This window comes from Dendropsophus ebraccatus, chromosome 3, assembly GCF_027789765.1.
Source record: "Dendropsophus ebraccatus isolate aDenEbr1 chromosome 3, aDenEbr1.pat, whole genome shotgun sequence".
NCBI lineage: Eukaryota > Metazoa > Chordata > Amphibia > Anura > Hylidae > Dendropsophus > Dendropsophus ebraccatus.
Window position 1 is genome coordinate 98,784,082 of NC_091456.1, and position 20,448 is coordinate 98,804,529.

Below are 20,448 nucleotides of genomic sequence, written 5' to 3' on the forward strand. Positions count from 1 at the left end.
GTATCTTAGTGTCTGCAGTATGTTTCTGAACTCTCCACTCCGTGGACAGCCTAATATGATAGTGAAAGGGGGATCTGGCTACATACACATAACTTTAAGAGGTTATGGGATTTTCAGTGCTTTGCCTAAATGTCATGCTGAAAGTATAACTTCCAAGGTGTTGAGTGGGCACTGTATGACGATTATCCCAGCCAGCAATACAGTACCTCTCCTCCTGCCTCACAAGATATACTTGCAGAATGATAGCAAATGCTAGCACTCCCGCAACGCCTCTAATAAATCCAAAAAACAAAAAGGGCTCAGGTATGGAAACTAAAAATGTGACAATGCCGACCATTACAACCAACCTAAAAATAGATTTCATTTTACTAAAGCAGGTTTTAAAATACCAGAAGTGATCTGATGGTAGAGTATGTACCACACACAAAGTTTTTCTATAACTACAAACTGCACGCATCTCAGACGCCGATCTTCCTCAAGGAAAATATGAAAAGACCTTGTCTTCTGTTCAAGGCTGTCTCACAGTTACATTAAGGACATTTTTTAGTCATGGGAAAAGATAGACTTTGGCTTAAATTTTGCTTATTAAGCAGTTTTGACCTTAACCCCTTAAGGACCGGGCCTAAAATGGCCTTAACCCCTTAAGGACGGAGCCCAAAATGACCTTAAGGACCGGAGCAAATTTCAAGAATTTGACCTGTGTCACTTTATCCATTAATAATTTTGTGATGCTTTTACCTATCTGGCTGAATCTGAGATTGTTTTCTCGTGACATGTTATACTTTATATTTATTGTAAAATTAAGTCGATACTTACAGCCTATCTTTATGAAAAACCGCAAAATAACGTGAAAAATTGAGAAAAATTGCATTTTTCTAACTTTTAAATTTTGTACTTGTAAGGAAAATGGTTATGCCACATAAATTATATATGAAATAGCATTAGCAATATGTCTACTTTATGTTGGCAGCATTTATTAAACTTTCATTCAATTGTTTAAGACAATAGAAAGTTTCAAAGTTTAGCAGCATTTTTTCAAATTTTCCCAAGAATTTCAAAATCTGATTTTTCAAGGGACCAGTTCACGTTTGAAGTGTATTTGAGGGGGCTGTATATTATGAAGCCCCACAAAGCACCCCATTTCAGAAACTGCACCCCTGAAAATGTTCAAAATCAATTCCAGAAAGTTTTTTAACCCTTTAGGCAAGTCACAGAAATAAAAGCTAAGAGTGTGAGAAAATAGAAAATTTCTATTTTCTTTATAGAAATTTTATTGTGATCCAATATCTCTCATAATAGAAAACCTATTTCCAGAGAAATGCAACCCAATTTTTATTGCCCTGTTTCTGCAGTTTATAGAAATGTATGATATGTGGCTCTATTGTGCTATTTGACGCAACCACAAGCCTCAGATGTAAAGGAGCGCCTAGTGAATTTTGAAGCCTCCTTACAATTGGCCAATTTTAAAAGTACCACTTCTGGTTGGCAGAGGCTCAGGGGTGCCAAAACCTAACAAACACCCCTAAAAGGACACCCTTTAGGAAACTACACCCCTTGAGGAATGTAACAAGGGGTATAGTGAGCACATGGACCCCACTGGTGACAGACACAATGTGCCGTGAAATTGAAAACATTTATTTTTTTACACAAAAACTTTGTCTAGCTTTAAATTTTTCAGGTTGACAAGGGGTTAAAAGGAAAAAAAAAAAAAACATATAAAACTTGTACAGAAATTTCCCCTGAGTACAAAAATACCCCACATGGGAACATAATGTATCATGCGGGCACAGGACACACCTCCAAAAAGGAAGGAGCACCATTTGGCTTTCGGAAGCTGAATTTGGCCAGAAAGGAGGACGGAGGCCATGTCGGGTTCGCAAAGCCTCCGTGCTGACAAAGCAGTCGAAACCCCCCACAAGTGACCCCATTATGGAAACTACACCTCTCAAGGGATTTAATAAGAAGTATATTGGGCATATGGACCCCACTGGTGACCGACACAAATGTGGAACAATGTGCTGTGAAAATGAAAAATTAAATTTTTTACACTAAAACGTTGGTGTAACTTTGAATTTTTCATGTTCACAAGGTGTTTAAAAGAAAAAATAAACCACTAATCATGTAGAGCAATTTCCCCCGATAACAGGAGTACCCCACATGTGGACGCAAAGTGCAAAGCCGACGCATGGCAAGCCTCCAAAGGGAAGGAGTGCAATTTGGATTTTGGAAGCTTGATTTGGCCAGAATGGAGGACGAAGGCCATGTCGGGTTCGCAGAGCCCTCGTGCTGCCAAAACATTGGAAATCCCCCACAAGTGACCCCATTATGGAAACTACACCCCTCAAGGAATGTAACAAGGGGTATTGTGGGCATATGGACCCCACTGGTGACAGGCACAATGTGCTGTGAAAATGACAAATTTAACTTTTTACACTAAAATGTTGGTGTAACTTTGAATTTTTCATGTTCACAAGGGGTTAAAAGAAAAAATGAACGCCTAATCATGTAGAGCAATTCCCCCCGATTACAGGGGTACCCCACATGTGGACACAAAGTGCAAAGCCAGCACACGGAAAGCCTCCAAAGGGAAGGAGTGCAATTTGGATTTTGGAAGCTGGATTTGGCCAGAATGGAGGACGAAGGGTTTGCAGAGCCCCCGTGCTGGCAAAACATTGGAACCCCCCCCCACAAGTGACCCCACCAAACTCAGGAATCTACAGCTCGTACGGGGTGGGGTCACTTGAGGGGGCTTGTGGGGCTTCCTGGGGCGGCGCATTGGGGGCTTATCATCACTAAATAGTGATGACTATGAGGAAGAAGAGGGAGATAGAGGGAACGAGTGATCTTCCTCTTCTCCCTCACTGGTTGTCTCAGTATCGGAGGCAATCCAGGCGAATGCCTCTTCAGCCGAGAACAACCTGTGGGCCATTTTATTGTTTTTTTTCCTTTAGGGTGTCTTCACACACACCAGATCCACACACTGCGGATCCAGCGTCAGTGCATCCCTATGATTGACATCCCACTGCGTATATGTAAAAGTTAATATGTAATGAGCGTCTGCTCATCCCGCGCAGCCAATCAGTGTGCTGCCCCGCCGCAGCCACTGATTGGCTGAGCAGGTCGTCCTGCCAAGAACCCCTGAAGCAAGCCAGAGTGGGGAGGAGGTGATGTATGCTTCCGGCCAGCGGGGGGGTTAACTTACATACACGCAGCAGGATGTAATTCCCACTGCATATATGTAATCTGATAGGGATGCACTGACACTGGATCCGCTGTGGATTTCACTGCAAATCCGCTGCGGATCGTGTGTGTGTGTGTGTGTAGGCACTATTAGAGGGGTGTGTAAATGTTATGCTTTTACACATGTTAGTGTTAGTGTTTTTTGTACTATTTTTACATTTTATTTGTGTGTTTTTGACTTTTTTTTTTTTTCAGTTGGGGGGAACGCCAAAAATAAAGGGGAGGGGAGACGGTGGCAGGAAAGAGGAGAGGGAGTCAGGACGGAGGGGAGAGGGTAAGAGGAGAGAGTCAGTGGATATAGGAGAGGGTTGCAGGACAGAGGGTGGCAAGGGAGGGGACAGGGTGGCAGGAAAGAAAAGAGTGGAGGAGGAGAGAGGGTAAGAGGACTAAGGGTGGCAGCAAGGAGAGGGTGGGTGGTTGTACAGGAGAGGGTGGGTGGGTGTCCAGGTGAGGGTGAGAGGGAGGGTGGTTGTCCAAGGGAGGGTGTCCCTGGGAGGGAGGGAGAGTGTCTGGGGGGGGGGGGGGGAGGGAGGGAGTGCAAGTGTCCGGGGGGGGGGGGGGAGGGAGGGAGTGCAAGTGTCCGGGAGGGGGAGGGAGGGCGAATGTCCAGGAGGGGGGGGGGGAGGGAGTTTGTCCAGGGGTGTGTGTGTCTGTCCAGGGGAGGGTGGTAGGAAGGAGAGGGTGGCAGAGGGGGGGGTGGTAGGCAGAGGGAGGGTGGTGGGAAGCAGAGGCTGGCAGAGGGGGGGTGGTAGGCAGAGGGAGGGTGGTAGGAAGGAGAGGGTGGCAGAGGGGGGTGGTAGGCAGAGGGAGGGTGGTGGGAAGCAGAGGGGGGGTGGTAGGCAGAGGGAGGGTGGTGGGAAGCAGAGGGTGGCAGAGGGGGGGTGGTAGGCAGAGGGAGGATGGCAGAGGGGGGGTAGGCAGAGGGAGGGTGGTGGGAAGCAGAGGGTGGCAGAGGGGGGGGGGGTGGGCAGAGGGAGGGTGGTAGGAAGCAGAGGGTGGCAGAGGGGGGGGGGGCGGGCAGAAGGCAGAGAGAGGGTGGCAGAGGGGGGTGGTAGGCAGAGGGAGGGTGGCAGAGGGAGGGTGGTGGGAAGCAGAGGGTGGCGGAGGGGGGGTGGTAGGCAGCAGAGGGTGGCAGAGGGAGGGTGGTGGGAAGCAGAGGGTGGCAGAGGGAGGGTGGTGGGAAGCAGAGTGTGGCAGGGAGAGGGGGAAGAAGAGAGTGGCAGCACTGGGGACACACAGACCGGGGGCTAAGCAGAAGGGTGCGGCGGAAGGGGGAGCAGGGGGCATCGGTGGCTAGCAGGGGGCAGCAGCGTGCAGGAGATAGCGGCAGCCGCATAGAAGGAGTCAGCGGCTGCCGCGTGACAATGAGGAGGCGGAGGGAGGCGGCGGCAGGAGGAGGCAGGACCGGCGGGAGTGGCGCGAGGACCGGAGGACGCAGTGGTGCCGGTAAGAAGGGGACACATGGGGGAGGCAGTGAGACACACTCCTTCTCTGCTCGCCGAGCAGAGAAGGAGAATCGTGCATGACCGGCCGGCTGGTGCCTACCGGCCAATCACGGGCGATTGGGGGCCGGGTGCTACGGCCACATGACGCCCGGGCATCCACGGTGATTGGTGCTGTCTCATACAGCACCAATCACCGCTCAATTCTGGTATACAGACGTGTATACCAGAATATTGCTGTGATTGGCTGCTCAGAATTGAACGGCCAATCACAGCGACTGCTGTCACGGGGGGGGGGGGCATGATGATGCCCCCTGCGTGACACAGGAAGATGCCTGCTGTAATAAACAGCAGCCAGCTTCCCGCGATCGCGAGCGGGCGGTCCGTGGCGGCCCCTTAAAGGATCGGCGTACGCGTGTGTCATGGGTCCTTAAGTGACAGTGATCCATGACGTACGCGTACGTCATGGGTCCTTAAGAGGTTAAAGAGAACCAATCATCAATGAAAATAAAAAAATGTTTTTTCCCTAATTAGATGTATTTACTTATTTTATTAATATTTGTAACTATAATTTATTACTTTTTTGGCAGTTTTTTTAAAATATTTACTTTTTACTTTCCTATCTCGCGCCGGCTCTTTTCAAAAGAGCCGGTGCGAGACAGGAAGCTCCCGTCATGCAAAGCGGCAAGGCCGGGCGCCGCCATCTTGATGACGTCACTTGCGTTCCACCGCTGGAACGCAAAAGACTAAATCAAGATGGCGGCGCCGGTCTTGCTGTAGCGGACCAGATGATCAGGTAAAGTATAAGATACAGACTGCAAAGGCAGTCTGTATCTTCATTTTGTCTATTTATTAAGATACAGACTGCCTTTGCAGTCTGTATCTTATACTTTACCTGATCCTCTTGTTCGGTGCAGGAAGGCCGCGCGCCGCCATCTTGAATACGTCACTTTGCGTTCCAGCAGTGGAACGCAAGTAGCAAAATCAAGATGGCGGCGCCGGCCTTGCTGTAGCGGACCAGAGGATCAGGTAAAATATAAGATACAGACTGTAAAGGCAGTCTGTATCTTTCTGAAGTCTATTTATGAAGATACAGACTACATTTGCAGTCTGTATCTTATACTTTACCTGCTCCTTTGTTCCGGTGCATTAATGCCGGCCGCCGCCATCTTGATGATGTCACGTGCGTTCCAGCGGTGCGTTCCAGCGTGACGTCATCAAGATGGCGGCGCCCAGCATTACTGCACAGAGGAAGAGGAATTAGGTAAAGAATAAGATACAGACTGCAAAGGCAGTCTGTATCTTCATAGATAGACTTAGGGAGAGAGAATCTTTGATAATAGGGATAGTAAATTTTAGGTGATTGGTTCTCTTTGAGGACCGGAGCGAATTTTATGAATATGACCTGTGTCACTTTATTCATTAATAACTTCGGGATGCTTTTACCTATCCGGCTGATTCTGAGATTGTTTTCTCGTGACATATTGTACTTCACATTTCTTGTAAATTGGAGTCGATACTTATAACGAATCTTTATGAAAAAAACCAAAATAACGTGAAAAATTGTAAAAAAAATGCATTTTTCCAACTTTAAACCTTTTCTGCTTATACAGAAAATGGTTATGCCACATAAATTATATATTAAATAGCATTAGCAACATGTCTACTTTATGTTGGCAGCATTTATTAAACTATATTTCATTTTTTTTAGACAATAAAAAGCGTAAAACATTAGCAGCAAATTTCCAAATTTTCAGTAAAATTTCAAAATCAGATATTTTTAGGGACCTGTTCACAAGCCTCAGATATAAGGGAGCGCCTAATGCATTTCAATGGCTCCGTTATATTTGGTCATTTCTGACTGTATCACTTCAGCTTGGCAGAGGCTCTGGGGTGCCAAAACCTAAAAAACACCACTAAAGGGACACCATTCAGAAAACTACACCCCTCAAGGAATGTAACAAGGGGTGCGGTGAGCATCTGGACCCCACAGGTGCTTCACAGATTTTCCCAACAATATGGCGTGAAAAAAGACAAAAGTATTTTTTACACTAAAACGTTGTTCTAGACTTCAAATTTTTCATTTTCACAAAAGGATAAAAGGAAAAAAAAAAAAAACACAAAACATGTAGCGCAGTTTCTCCTGAGTACGGAAATACCCCACATGTGGACATAAAGTGCCAAGCGGGCGCAGGACGAGCCTCCAAAGGGAAGGAGCGCCAATTGGCTTTTGGAAGCTGGATTTCACTGGAATGGATTTCAAGGGCCACGTCGCATTTACAGAGCCCTCGTGCGGCCAAAACACTGAAACCCCCCCACAAGTGACCCCATTCTGGAAACTACACCCCTCAAGGAATCTAACAAGGGGTGCAGTGAGCATATGGACCCCACTGGTGACGGGCACAAATGTGGAACAATGTGACGTGAAAGTGAAAAATTTCATTTTTTCACTTTCACGGCAAAAATGTGCCCGTCATCAAGGGGTCCATATCCTCACTACACCCCTTGTTAGATTCCTTGAGGGGTGTAGTTTCCAGAATGGGGTCACTTGTGGGGGGTTTCCACTGTCTTGGCAGCACAAGGGCTCTATAAATGCGACATGGCGTTCATCATCCATTCTAGCCAAATCCAACCTCCAAAATCCAAATGGCGCTCCTTCCCTTCGGAGGCTTGCCCTGCGCCCACATGGCGCTTTATGTCCACATGTGGGGTATTTACGGACTCGGGGGAAATTGCTCTAAACATTTTGTGTGTTTTTTTCTCTTTTAACCCCTTGTGAAAATAATACATTCAAGGCTAGACCAACATTATAGTGTAAAAAAATGTAATATTTCATTTTCACGCCACATGTCACCAGTGGGGTCCATATGCTCACTACACCCCTTGTTACATTCCCTGAGGGGTGTAGTTTCCAAAATGGGGTCACTTGTGGGGGGTTTCAACTGTCTTGGCAACACAGGGGCCTTTTAAATGCAACATGGCCCCTCGAAATTCATTCCAGCCAAATCCAGCCTCAAAAAACCAAATGGCGCTCCTTCCCTTTGGAGGCTTACCCTGCACCCGCATGGCGCTTTATGTCCACATGTGGGGTATTTCCGTACTCAGGGGAAATTGCTCTACAAATTTTGTGTTTTTTTTTTATTTTTTAGCCCCTTGTGAAAATGAAAAAATCAAGACAAGATTAATGATTTAGAGTAAAAATTTTAAACAAATTACACCAAATGTTGGTCTAGCCTTGATTTTTTTCCATTTCCACAAGGGGTTAAAAAAGAAAATAAACGCAAAGCGTGTAGGGTAATTTCCCCTGAGTACGAAAATACCCCACATGTGGACATAATGTGCCATATGGGCACAGGGCAAGCCACCAAAGGGACAGAGCACCATTTAGAGGCTGGAATGGAGGATGGAGGCCATGTCGCAATTACAAAGCTCCTGTGCTGCCAGGACAGTAGAAACCCCCCACAAGTGACCCCATTCTGGAAACTACACCCCATAAGGAATCTAACAAGGGGTGCAGTGAGCATATGGACCCCACTGGTAACAGGCACATATGTAGAACATGTGCCGTGAAAATAAAAAATACAATTTTTTTCATTTTCACGTCCCAAATGTGGCCGTCACCAGGGGGCCATATCCCCGCTACCCCCCTTGTTAGATTCCTTATGGGGTGTAGTTTCCAGAATGGGGTCACTTGTGGGGGGTTTCTACTGCCCGGGCCGCACAGAGGCTCTGTAATTGCATCATGGCATCCTCTAATGGGAATGGCGGCCATACCTATTTAGCTGGGGGAAAAGGGACAATTCTAATTTATTTGGGGGTATTAGGCCAATTAGTTTATAAGGTTGAAAATGACAGGTTTCCATCAAACTCAACCTGTGTTGATCCAGAGGAAGGCAAAAAACCCTCGTAAGGCAGACGACAGTAGCCTCATCACAGGGAAAAAATTCCTTCCCGACTCCATAATGGCGATCAGAATAATCCCTGGATCAACGTGACCCCTGAAATAGGAATAAGGGAAAGAATTTAGATAATGTAGAACCCCAGTGACGTGTGGTGCGCCTTGGAGCGATCCAGTATGCAGAGGCCAGGGGGATCAGGACAGGTGTCACACTGGAAAATGGTGTCCTTCCTGATTCCCCTGTTACGCCACACTCTGCACTTCTTCTGGGGTCTCCCTTTCTCCAGTGTGGGGGACGTCACCTGGAAAATGTTGCCCTGGTGCGATACGGGGTCCTTCATATCCAGAAGCGCTGGGTCCGCTCCATGGCTGCTAAATATTAGGGCGCTATTACTACTTCTGATATGTTCGGATCGTGCCGCAAGCTACAGGGCAGCGAGGGACCGGAAGAGGGGGTGCTGGTATAAAAGTTATCCCCGTACAGGTGGTAACCTTTATCCAGCAGTGGGAAGATCAGTTCCCGGACAATCTCCCCACTAACTCAGAGGATGGGGGGGGGGGGGCATCTGGGGGCAGGATTTGGGTGTCCCTTCCTTCATACACTCTAAGTGCACGTGCACACTGCGGAATGGCGAAGGATAACCCTTTGTGCATTCCGCAGCTGGCACCCACCGGCAGACTGATGCGGGCGCTCGTCTCCGTCCGTGTCATAGACTCCATTCTATGCACGGGCGGATTCCGCTCTCCGTCAAACGTATTCATTATTTGGATGGACGATGGAATCCGCCCAAGCATAACATGGAGTCTATGACACGGGTGGAGAGGCGCGCCTGCATCAGTCCGCCGGCGGGTGCCAGCTGCGGAATGCACAAAGGGTTATCCTACGCCATTCCGCAGTGTGCACGTACCCTAAATCTGTAAGTGTACCCTGAGGTACTCTCACAGAGTTTGTAGAATTTCACGCCATACCGTGATCTCTTATTGGGACGGTACTGGCGGAAAAGACGTGTCTGGGGGGCAGCGTACGCTACGCTACCCCCAGATACGTCATTGGATGATGAGGATGAAGATGAATGGAGGAACAAAGGACCCCCCCATTCATCCTCACTGGCTGTTTCAGTGTCGGAGGCAATAATAGCGTATGCGTCCGACACCGAAAACACCCTGGGGGTCATCTTTATACGGGGATTGGTATATGGGGTATGTAGTGGTGTAGTGTAAAACTTTATTCCGTGTAGTGTAATGGTGTTTTTTACATGTTTTTTTAACATTAAGTATAAAAAAAAAAACTGCGCCAAGAAAGGAGTTGCTGATAAATGCCGCACTTATGTGCGGCACTTATAAGCAGACCGTGGCTGTAGGATATAGGAAAAAAACACTCTACGCCAAAAAGGAGGAGTTGCTGATCAGCGGCGCACTTACGTGCGATGCTGATGAGCACTCAGCGGCGATAGGGTGCGGAAAATAGAAAAAAAAAAAAAAAAAATCTTTCTTCAACCCTATAGCTACTGATATGTGTATTATATACACTTATCAGCCGCTAGGGGGCAGTAGAACGCCAACTCCGGAAAAAGCCGAAGTTTGACGACGCTGGAGCCGATGATTACCGATGGGGACCGCCGGAAAAAGACGAAGACGCCGACGAAGACGATGACGTGTTCGGAACCCGGAAGTCGCGTTCGGAACCCGGAAGACGCGATCGGGACGCTGGATCCGGTGAGTATGGGTCAATACCTGCTCTGGACACCTCAGCTTCCTAGCTGAGGTGTCCACAGCAGGTATTTAACCCTTTCATGGGGTACTTATATCGCCGTGATCGGCCGGCCGCTCCTGGCCGGCCGGTCCCGGCGATCGGGACGTGACACCGTGGCCACCGTTACTGTTAACAGTAATGGGTGTCGGTGTAGTCCTCGGACAGCACCGACCGCCATTGCTTTCCGGGCCATCGGGTCACCGGTGACCCGGAAAGTTGCAGATCGCCGCCATATGCTGATCTGAATTGATCAGCCAATAGCGGCAATCGTCAGCACGGGAGGGGTTAATCACCCCCCGTGCCGACAAGCAGGGATGGCCTGCTACACATTATAGCAGGCCATCTTCCCCGATCGCTGCGTGTGTACACGCAGCGATCGGGGAAACCCCGGGCGTAAATGTACGCCCGTTTGCGTTAAGGCACGGGTTTTGGGGGCGTACACTTACGCCCGCGGTCGTTAAGGGGTTAAAGGGGTACTCCAGAGAAAATGTTTCTCTTTCAAATCAACTGGTGTTGGAAAGTGCCAGAGATTTGTATTTACTTCTCTTAAAAAAAAAATCTCAAGTCTTCCAGTACTTACCAGCTGCTGTATGCACTACATAAAATAGTGTATTCTTTCCATAATGGAGAGCAGTAGAGGTTTTCTATGGGGATTTGCTACTGCTCTGGACAGTTCCTGACATGGACAGAGGAGGCAGCAGAGTGCACTGTGACAGACTGGAAAAAAATACACCTCTTCTGCAGGACATACAGCAGCTAATATGTACAGGAAGACTGGAGATTTTTTTAATATTCGTAAAATACAAATATCCTTTCTGACAAGAGTTGATTTAAGTAATTTTTCACAATATGATTATTTTGCTTGCTGTTTTAAAGAGTAAATTAATTATATTATATATACTGCAACCAAAACCTGGAGTGGATTGAAAACACAGAAAGGCTATGTTCCCACAATGTTGACGTTTAGTGGATGGCTGCCATTTCACCCCTTAAGGACCAGGCCTGAAATGGCCTTAAGCAGCGGGCTAATTGTCATTTTGCGTTTTCGTTTTTTCCTTCTCACCATAACGCTTTAATTTTTCCACTATGTGAGGGCTTGTTTTTTTCAGGAGAAGGTGTACTTTGTAATGACTTCTTTCAGTTTGCCATAAAATGAATGACGGAACTCCCAAATTATCATTTATGGGGTGAACTTAGGTCAATGATTGACCTTAGTCAAATTTTGGGGTGTTCCATATTTACGTAGTGCATTTTACGGTAAAACTGGCATTTATCCTTTATTCTATAGGTCAGTCTGAACACAGTGATATGCATGGTTACTAGGTTTTCTATAGTTTTACTATTTTTATTAGCAGTAAAACTTTTTTTTTTTGCTAATAGGCATATTTAAAATGGCGGTATTGTGACTCTATAACGCTTTTATTTTTTTACCTAGAGGGTCGTATGGGGTGTCATTTTTTGCGTCAAGATCTCTTTATTAGTAAGATTTTTTTCTAGATCAGATGTATTGATCGCTTTTTATTAATTTATACATAAAATGTCATTAAAAAAAGCAAATCTCTGCGTTTTTTTACCGCTTTTTGTTCACGCCGTTCACCCTGCAGGAATAGTATTGTTTTATTTAAATAGATCGGACGATTACACACGCTACGGTATATTATATGTTAATTAACTTTATTATTTTTATGTATAAAATGGGAAGGGTGATTTAGACTTTTATTGGGGGAGGGGCTTTGGGGCATTTTTAAAAACCTATTTTTTTTACTACACATTTTTAGTCCCCTTAGGGGACTTTCACATTCATGCATTACATTGCATGCACTGATCCCTGCTATACCATAGCATAGCAGGAATCAGGGTTATCTGTGATCTTCTGATTACAGCGTTTAAAGGGTTAATGGCGGGCGGTCGCAGCTCATGAGCTCGCTCCATAACCCGGTACCCTGGCGGGGCATACATTTTTGCCCGTTTGCGCCAAGGCTTAGGCTGCGGGGGCATAAATGTACGCCCCGTGTCATTAAGAGTGAAAATTTTATTAAAGTATTGTATTGTCTTGCAAAAGTTTAACAAATCCCCAATATACACTTATTACGGGAAATGCACATAAAGTGTTTTTTTCCCTGCACTTACTACTGCATCAAGACTTCACTTCCTGGATAAAATGGTGGTGTTCCGATCCGACTCCCAGAGCTGTGCGGGCTGTGGCTGCTGGAGAGGATGATGGCAGAGGGATGCTCTGTGTCCCTCCAGTGCCCTGTGTCCCTCAGTGTCCCCCTGTCATCATTCTCTCCAGCAGCCACAGCCCGCACAGCTCTGGGAGTCGGGTCGTGACATCACCATTCTATCCAGGAAGTGAAGCCTTGATGCAGTAGTAAGTGCAGGGAAAAAAAAGCACCTTAAGCATTTCCTGCAATAAGTGTATATTGGTGATTTGTATAACTTTTGGGGGGCAATAAAATACTTTAATAAAAATTGTCGCTGGACTTCTCCTTTAATTAAAGTAATTAACTTTTATGTGTTTGAAGTATGTTTCATGGAGCTAAAATGTTCAGCTATTATACAAACATTATTTTGTGTCATATTTCCTGCTAAATAAAATATATTGATACATTCTTTGTTGTGTAGTGATTCTATAATTTTTGCCAAGTGTTTTATAAAACTTCTATAAATGTATTGAAAATTACCCTGCTTTGCCTCTGGTTTCTCTGCAGACTACAAAAAGCCAATGTTGTTAAATGTGCCTATAGGTAAACAGGCTGATCTAATGAGCTTGTATTCACAATATCATGTTGATGAGGTAAAAAGGCATCACACCAAGAAATTAGATTAGATCTAGATTATCCAGATGGATGGTGCAGGCACACACAGCTAATTAAGTATTGAGGCCTAAATACAAAGTATTGCTGCTGCGTGTTTATGAGATGCTTCCTGTGATCAGGCATTGCCGCTAGCATCCCAGTGCCTACCTTTTCCAACAGCTCGTTCCTCATCTCCCCAGTGTAACGTGCTTGCGTCTGAAGATGGACGGTCTTGGTCACTGGTGTTCTTTCCTTGCTTATTGTAGGTGTGCGGCCTGGAGCAAGAAACTGATTAGCCAAGGCTTTTTCAGTAGGTGAAGGCTGTAGACAAAGAACACCAGCTGGTTACTGAAGCAGCCCTACATTTAATAAATATTGCACAATGTATTCTCCTTGATTAGTCAAACTTAATAGTAGAGAATATGGGTAATGTAGACACTGGTAATTTTGCGGACATTCTAGATGCTACATTTTACTAAATAAATATATAGTATAGGCCTCAGTTTATACAAATTGTAAAAAGACAAGAAAAAACTTCCCCCAAAATAACCTCCAGAATCTTATTATTGTGGCTGAAAAATTAAGTGTGGTTTCAGCAATTCTTAATGCTGGCTCACGCCAGTTCATCCTTGAGCTCAGGGCTGATTCTAGCTTTTCTGCTGCCTGAGGCGAGAACGGAAATAGGCTTGAGTGATAAAAGGAAAGACATTTAAACTACATAGGCCAAACAACCTTTTCCGAAACAGATTTATTGGCTGAAGTGTAGAATATGACTTTATTCTATACAATGACCAGGTAGGGGGCAAACGCAATTGTAGACCCTTTTTAGGAAAATGCACTGCAGCTGGCAACTTAGCTTTATGGTACTCCCCACTTTCTCAATGTCAGAAATTCTATCAGTGATCAGGTTATTTCATTGACTCCCACGGGGATCACAGCAGTGCTGTGACTTTTCCACACAGTGGGCTGGAAAAGTAGGCCATGCGTGAACCAACCACTGAGAGCCTGAAGTTCTGGACAGAACAAATTAAACTTAAGTCCTCAGTGAGGGTGCGTGCACACTACAGAATTCCTGCGTTTGACCTGCGGCAGATTCCATCGCTCGTACCCGCACACCGGCGCGCATCTCCGCCCGTGCCATAGACCCTATTCTATGCACGGGCGGATTCCTCCGAAAGAAGTGACGAGTCTTTCTTTCGGCGGAATGCGATATCCGCCCGTGCATAGAATAGTGTCTATGGCACAGGCGGAGATGTGCGCCACCACGTGCGGGTACGAGCAACGGAATCTGCCGCAGTATTCCACAGTGTCCACGAACCCTGAGGCTGGGTTCACACTACGTATACTTCAGTCAGTATTCTGGTCCTCATATTGCAACCAAAACCAGGAGTGGATTAAAAACACAGAAAGGCTCTGTTCACACAATGTTGAAATTGAGTGGATGGCCGCCATATTAACAGTAAATAACTGCCTTTATTTCAATACAACAGCCGTTGTTTTAAAAATAAACGCAAATATTTGCCATTAAATGGCGGCCATCCACTCAATTTCAACATCGTGTGAACAGAGCCTTTCTGTGTTTTTAATCCACTCCTGGTTTTGGTTGCAATATGAGGACCACAATACTGACTGAAATATACGTAGTGTGAACCCAGCCTTAAAGGGAACCTATCATCACTTTAATGGTGCCTGAATCACAACACATCAGGGTGGTCCCCTGACCGATAGATCTGTTGATGTTTTCAAACAGGGAAAGTCAAAGCTGGTGGGGCAGACAGAAGCAAACAAGGACCACCATAATGACATGAAAGTGATGACCAGTCTTTTAGTTAAGTATTTTCAGTTTAATTTGTTCCATTCAGAACTTTGGTTACTTAGTGGTTGGTTCAAGCGTGTCCTACTCCTCCAGACCAATTTTGTGAGGGGAAAATAGTTACAGCACTGCTGTGATCAATATGTAGGTTAATAAGAGGAAGTAGCTCAGTGCCACATTAAGGTTACAAACCCACTTGCCGGATCTGCAGCGAGTCTCCTTGCTGCGTTTTTGCAGGGAGACTCGCTGCAGATCCCGGCCCTATACTTTCAATAGCAGAGAAACTCGCAGCAGGGATGTACATCCCTGCTGCGATTTTGTCTGCAGCCCGCCCCATTAACCCCCCGGCCGCTGGACATTATACATTACCCGGTCCCTGTTCCTGCTTGCTTCGGGGCTCCCGGTGTCTTCACGGCCCGCCCGGCCAATCAGTGCGCTGCGGCGGGGCAGCGCACAGATTGGCCGGGCGGAACGTGCCGGGAGCCGCTGAAGCAAGCAGGAGCCGGGATCAGGTAATGTATATCCTGCCCGCCCCCTGCAGCCCCGATCGCCCCCAGCCGCACAATCGCCCCCAGCCCCGCAGCCCCCGGCCGCACAATCGCCCCCAGCCCAGCAGCCCCCAGCTGCACGATCGCCCGCTGGGGGCGATCGTGCGGTCGGGGGCTGCAGGCGATCGTGTGGCCGGGGGCTGCGGGGCGATCGTGCGGCCGGGGGCTGCGGGGCTGGGGGCGATCGTGCGGCCGGGGGCTCTGGGCGATCGTGCGGCCGGGGGCTGGGGGCGATATACATTACCTGATCCCGGCTCCTGCTTGCTTCAGCGGCTCCCGGCACGTTCCGCCCAGCCAATCAGTGCGCTGCCCCGCCGCAGCGCACTGATTGGCCGGGCGGGCCGTGAAGACACCGGGAGCCCCGAAGCAAGCAGGAACGGGGACCGGGTAATGTATAATGTCCCGCGGACGGGGGGTTAATGGGGCGGGCTGCAGACAAAAATCGCAGCAGGGATGTACATCCCTGCTGCGAGTTTCTCTGCTATTGAAAGTATAGGGCCGGGATCTGCAGCGAGTCTCCCTGCAAAAACGCAGCAAGGAGACTCGCTGCAGATCCGGCAAGTGGGTTTGTAACCTAAATCACAATTTCTTACACGTTTAGTTTAATTTTATACATCTTTTACATGTTTGAGATCAGAACGCCACTTTCCCCCAAATATTGGTTAATTACTTACAGAACACTTTTTCAATACACCCACATTGAGAGTAAATTCACAGAGTCTGGTTTTTATTGCAATTATGGAAGCCAAAGCCAGAAACAGAGAACAGGTCATAAAGACAGATTTCTCCTTTTATTAAATCAATTCTTGGCTTTGTTTTTATTAATTGCAATTAAAAATCTGAATGTGAACATACCATAAGGGTACGTTCACACATAGTGAGTTTGCAGCGGATTTCACACTGCAATACTAACATTACAGTCTATGGCCCTGCATTGTCACAGTGGATTTTCATTCTGCTGTAAAAATGTAGTGACAACCATATTTAACTAATTAGTTGTCGGTACAAATAACAAATAGCAAATGTTTAGGCTGGGTTCACACTGCATGTCTGCTCTCCATTTAACAGATCTGTTTAATTGGAAAAACAGATGAAAAATAGATGCATTTGTGTGCATCCATTTTTCTGTCGACTTCCATAAAAAAAACAAAAAAAAAACAAAAGCTAATCAAATGCATCAGTTTTTTAAACTTACACAAAAAAAAGGTCAAACACGTTTTTGTGTATGCTAAAAAAAAAAAAGCCTGATGCATTTTGATCCGTTTTTGGACTACCATTAATAGAAATCAATGAAGTAGGCACACAGACGTCAAACTTGCCATGTGTGAATGCACCCTAAGGGCGCCTTCACACCTACCGTCTCACAGCGTTAATAACGCTGCGAGTCAGCTAGGTCTTGGCAGATCACGGTCAGTACATACACGCAGCAGTCTGAACGACCGCTGCGTGTATGTAAATCTGCCGGCCGCTTAACCCCTTCTGATGCCGGCCGCCTCCCGCTCCGCTCTGTATACATTATCTGTCCTCGCTCCACGGGGTCCCGGCGTCCTGCTCTCGCGCCCGGCCAATCAGTGTTTTGCCCTGCCGCAGCCACTGATTGGCCGGGCAAGAGAGCAGGACGCCGGGACCCCGTGGATCAAGGACAGGTAATGTATACAGAGTGGAGCGGAAGGCAGCCGGTCGGCATCAGAAGGGGTTAAGCGGCCGGCAGATTTACATACACGCAGCGGTCGTTCAGACCTCTGCGTGTATGTACTGACAGTGATCTGCCAGGACCTAGCCGACTCGCAGCGTTATTAACGCTGCAAATCGGTAGCTGTGAAGGCGCCCTTAAGGGGATTTCCTTATTAAAAAAAAAAAAAAAAAAGGAAAAAAAAAAAAAAAAGACACAGCTACCCTCTTGCAAAAATAGCACCACACCTGTCCTCAGATTGTGTGTGGTATTGCAATTAAGCTTCATTTACTTCAACGGAGCAGAGCTTCAACATCACACCCAAGAGACAAGAGTTCCATTTCTGGAAGATAGACATTTTTCTAAGCCTTGATAACCTTTTTGTTGGACCTTGCACACACACAACAAACAAATGTTTCATTCCGCTAACATGTCTAGTATTTTTCCATAAAGATACATGTTCTGTTAATAATTGTTGTTGCTAACTACTTCTCATCTTCAAATGTTTGTAGCAGACATTCTTCATGCATGACTTCATACGTTTCAACTTTATCTTGACACATATCTGATTCATTAACTTATTCTGATTATTTTTACCTTAACGTCTTTAATGTCACATATACAAAGCGTAATGTATATGGTCTAAATGGAACATTATAAGGTCTATGAGTATTGTCTCAAAATAAAGCAATTTTATTTCTTAGAATAATGTATGGGAACACTTTGGGGGTCATTTATTAAGACCAGCGTACTCGAACGCCAGTCTTAAATCAAGCCCCCACCCCCATCCACCCCGCCGTACTTACTAAGAGATGCCTCTTAGTAAATCTGGCAGGACCTTTGCCTGCCGCACAGTGGAACAGATGTAGATTTCTGCCACTGTTTACGCCTGTTTCCCTTCCGTCCCCTCATCAGGCAAGCAGGGAGTATGCCATGGAAAAAGCATAAAAGCTGCATAGCAATTAGGTTTAGAAATTGTAAATAGGTTTACAGTAGAGGAGTAGATATACAAAGTCGGGCCATGACCGCTCTTCTGGAATTGGCATTGGCTTCATTTCTTTTTGAGGTACATAGCAGGGAGGGGATGGACAAGGGTGTAGGACGTGTCTCCTGAGGCTACAGTTATTTCAGGTGATCTGCCCTTCTTCTGGCCAGGAGTCTGCATCCAGTTAGAAGAGTTGTCTAAAATACACACAGGTAGGTGCACATGACTGTACATTTGCATAAAGTGACACAAAGAACAGCATTACAAAAATGCACTCAAGTCGTTCCGCTCATTTGAAGGGAATCTGTCAGCTCCTGGGCCCTACCTGAGGTGTTGGAGCTGTGGCCTAGGGGGAAATTACTTGTCTAGAGACCAGAACCAGTTTCCTTTGGTTTGAATCCCTTGTTGGAAATGAAATATAGTTATTCTTTTTTTCATCATTGTATCATTTTTAAAAGTGAATGAGAAAAAAAAATAGAAAAAATAAAAATAGTTGTATTAAAGAACTGAACTGATTTGTCTCTGATTTTAAATTCTTTGCACTTTTAAAAATGGTACAATAATGAGAAAAAAATAACTAAGGGCCCTATTCCACCGGACGATTATCGTTCAGATTATCGTTAAATCGTTTGAATCTAAACGATAATCGTTTGGTTGAAATGCAGTTAACCATTAACGACCGAACGAGAAATCGTTGATCACTTTATAAGACCTGGACCTATTTTTATCGTTGCTCATTCGCAAAACGTTCGCAGATCGTTCGCATTGAATAAGACATCGTTCGGTCGTTCGCAATAGATACGAACGCAATAGCGAATAAATAGCGAAGAAAAAACCATCACAATTACGATCATAAGTAACGATTATCGGTCCATGGAAATGAGTGAACGTTTTCAGGTCTTTCGCAATAGCGGTCGTTTGAGATCGTTAATAGTTAACGATTATGCAAACGATAATAGTCTGGTGGAATAGGGCCCTAACCATACATTTCATTTTCATTAGGGGAATTGAACCAAAACAAACTGGTGCCTACACAAACGAAGATATTCAACTATATTTGATTGCAGATTAGCCCTCTATTAGCAGATACTGACTAACAGCTGAGAGAGCAGAAGGCCAGGCAGCATTGATTATTCATGAAGAGGGACAACTCCTTATTGACTCTTCAATACAATAGGAGCCGCAAGATTGTGCATAGTCCATTCAACAATAAATGACCAAAAGGCAACATGCTTACTTGGGGACTGCCAACTACAGCACCTCAGGTAGGGTACAGGTGCTGACAGATTTCCTTTAATTTAAGCGGGCCGGTTTAGAGTTGATTTCCATAAGGACTCAACAAGAGCTAATCCTGGTCAGATACGTCAGCGGGTGAATTAACCCTTCCTAGTCCACAGAATCGCACAGTCCCAGTATTCCCTTGACGAACATCCCTTGATCCCTTGATGTGGTTGAACAGGTGGGAAACCCCTTTACTTGACCTAACTGAGTACATATGCTCTTTAAAACTAGCCCATAACGGTCACTTTGTTTTGCCAATATAGTACAAATTTACAAGGGCAAGAATGTTGTTTTGCAAACTGTAAAATCGGAGATGAAACGCTCTTTCACCTAGATGGATGTATGCTGGATTTAACAATTGCTTGCAGTACTTGAACTGCCCACATTTTTTATTTCCCTCTGGTAATATATTATGAAGCCATAGGCTATGTTTACACTACATAAGTACCGTAGTTATCACGGCCGTTGTAACAGCCGTGATTTCTACGGTACTTACGTAGTGCTGCATCTGAGGGAATCCCAGTTGGTGTGTATACACTCTGGCCGGGATCCCTAGTTGAGCCGCAAGAAACTGACATGTCAGTTTTCTGCAGACACTATTCATTGAATAGAGACAGCAGAAAACCCTGTCAGTTCACACAATGGAGTGTGCGGCTCCGGCCGCACACTCTACTGTGAGCAGTGGGGAATTCTTATGCTTATGCTGCTCCAGCATCCAAATTCAGTGGCTGTAAAGATCATCCGTCTGGTCACAGATCGGCCGGTCTCTTACAGAGCTGGAACATGGCCATAGTCTGTAAGCTCTTCCAAGATGGGCCTTCACTCCTCATGTATGGGTTTGATAATTACCTGTTTTTCTCATATTTTTGTCTATGTACGCACCCCCAGAATTGTAAAGTGCTGCGGAATCTGTTTGCGCTATAAAAATAAAAAATTAAGTTTTTCTTTTTTTATGAAAATTTGTAATACTCAATGCAACACCTAGAGTTTTGTTTTTAGGTGATGCATGGTTTTTGTG

The 20,448-nt window shown here is 45.8% G+C and overlaps 1 protein-coding gene across 4 annotated transcripts in view; it reads right to left on the minus strand.

Moving 5' to 3' along the window:
* The window catches only part of USE1 (unconventional SNARE in the ER 1), an 85,509-nt gene that overhangs the window by 16,337 nt on the left and 48,724 nt on the right, over positions 1–20,448 (minus strand). For all 4 annotated transcript variants that reach the window (XM_069964433.1, XM_069964435.1, XM_069964434.1 and 1 more), the window contains one exon: positions 13,300–13,452. In XM_069964433.1, the coding sequence (XP_069820534.1) occupies positions 13,300–13,452 (153 nt within the window). The remainder of the gene's footprint in view (positions 1–13,299; positions 13,453–20,448) is intronic.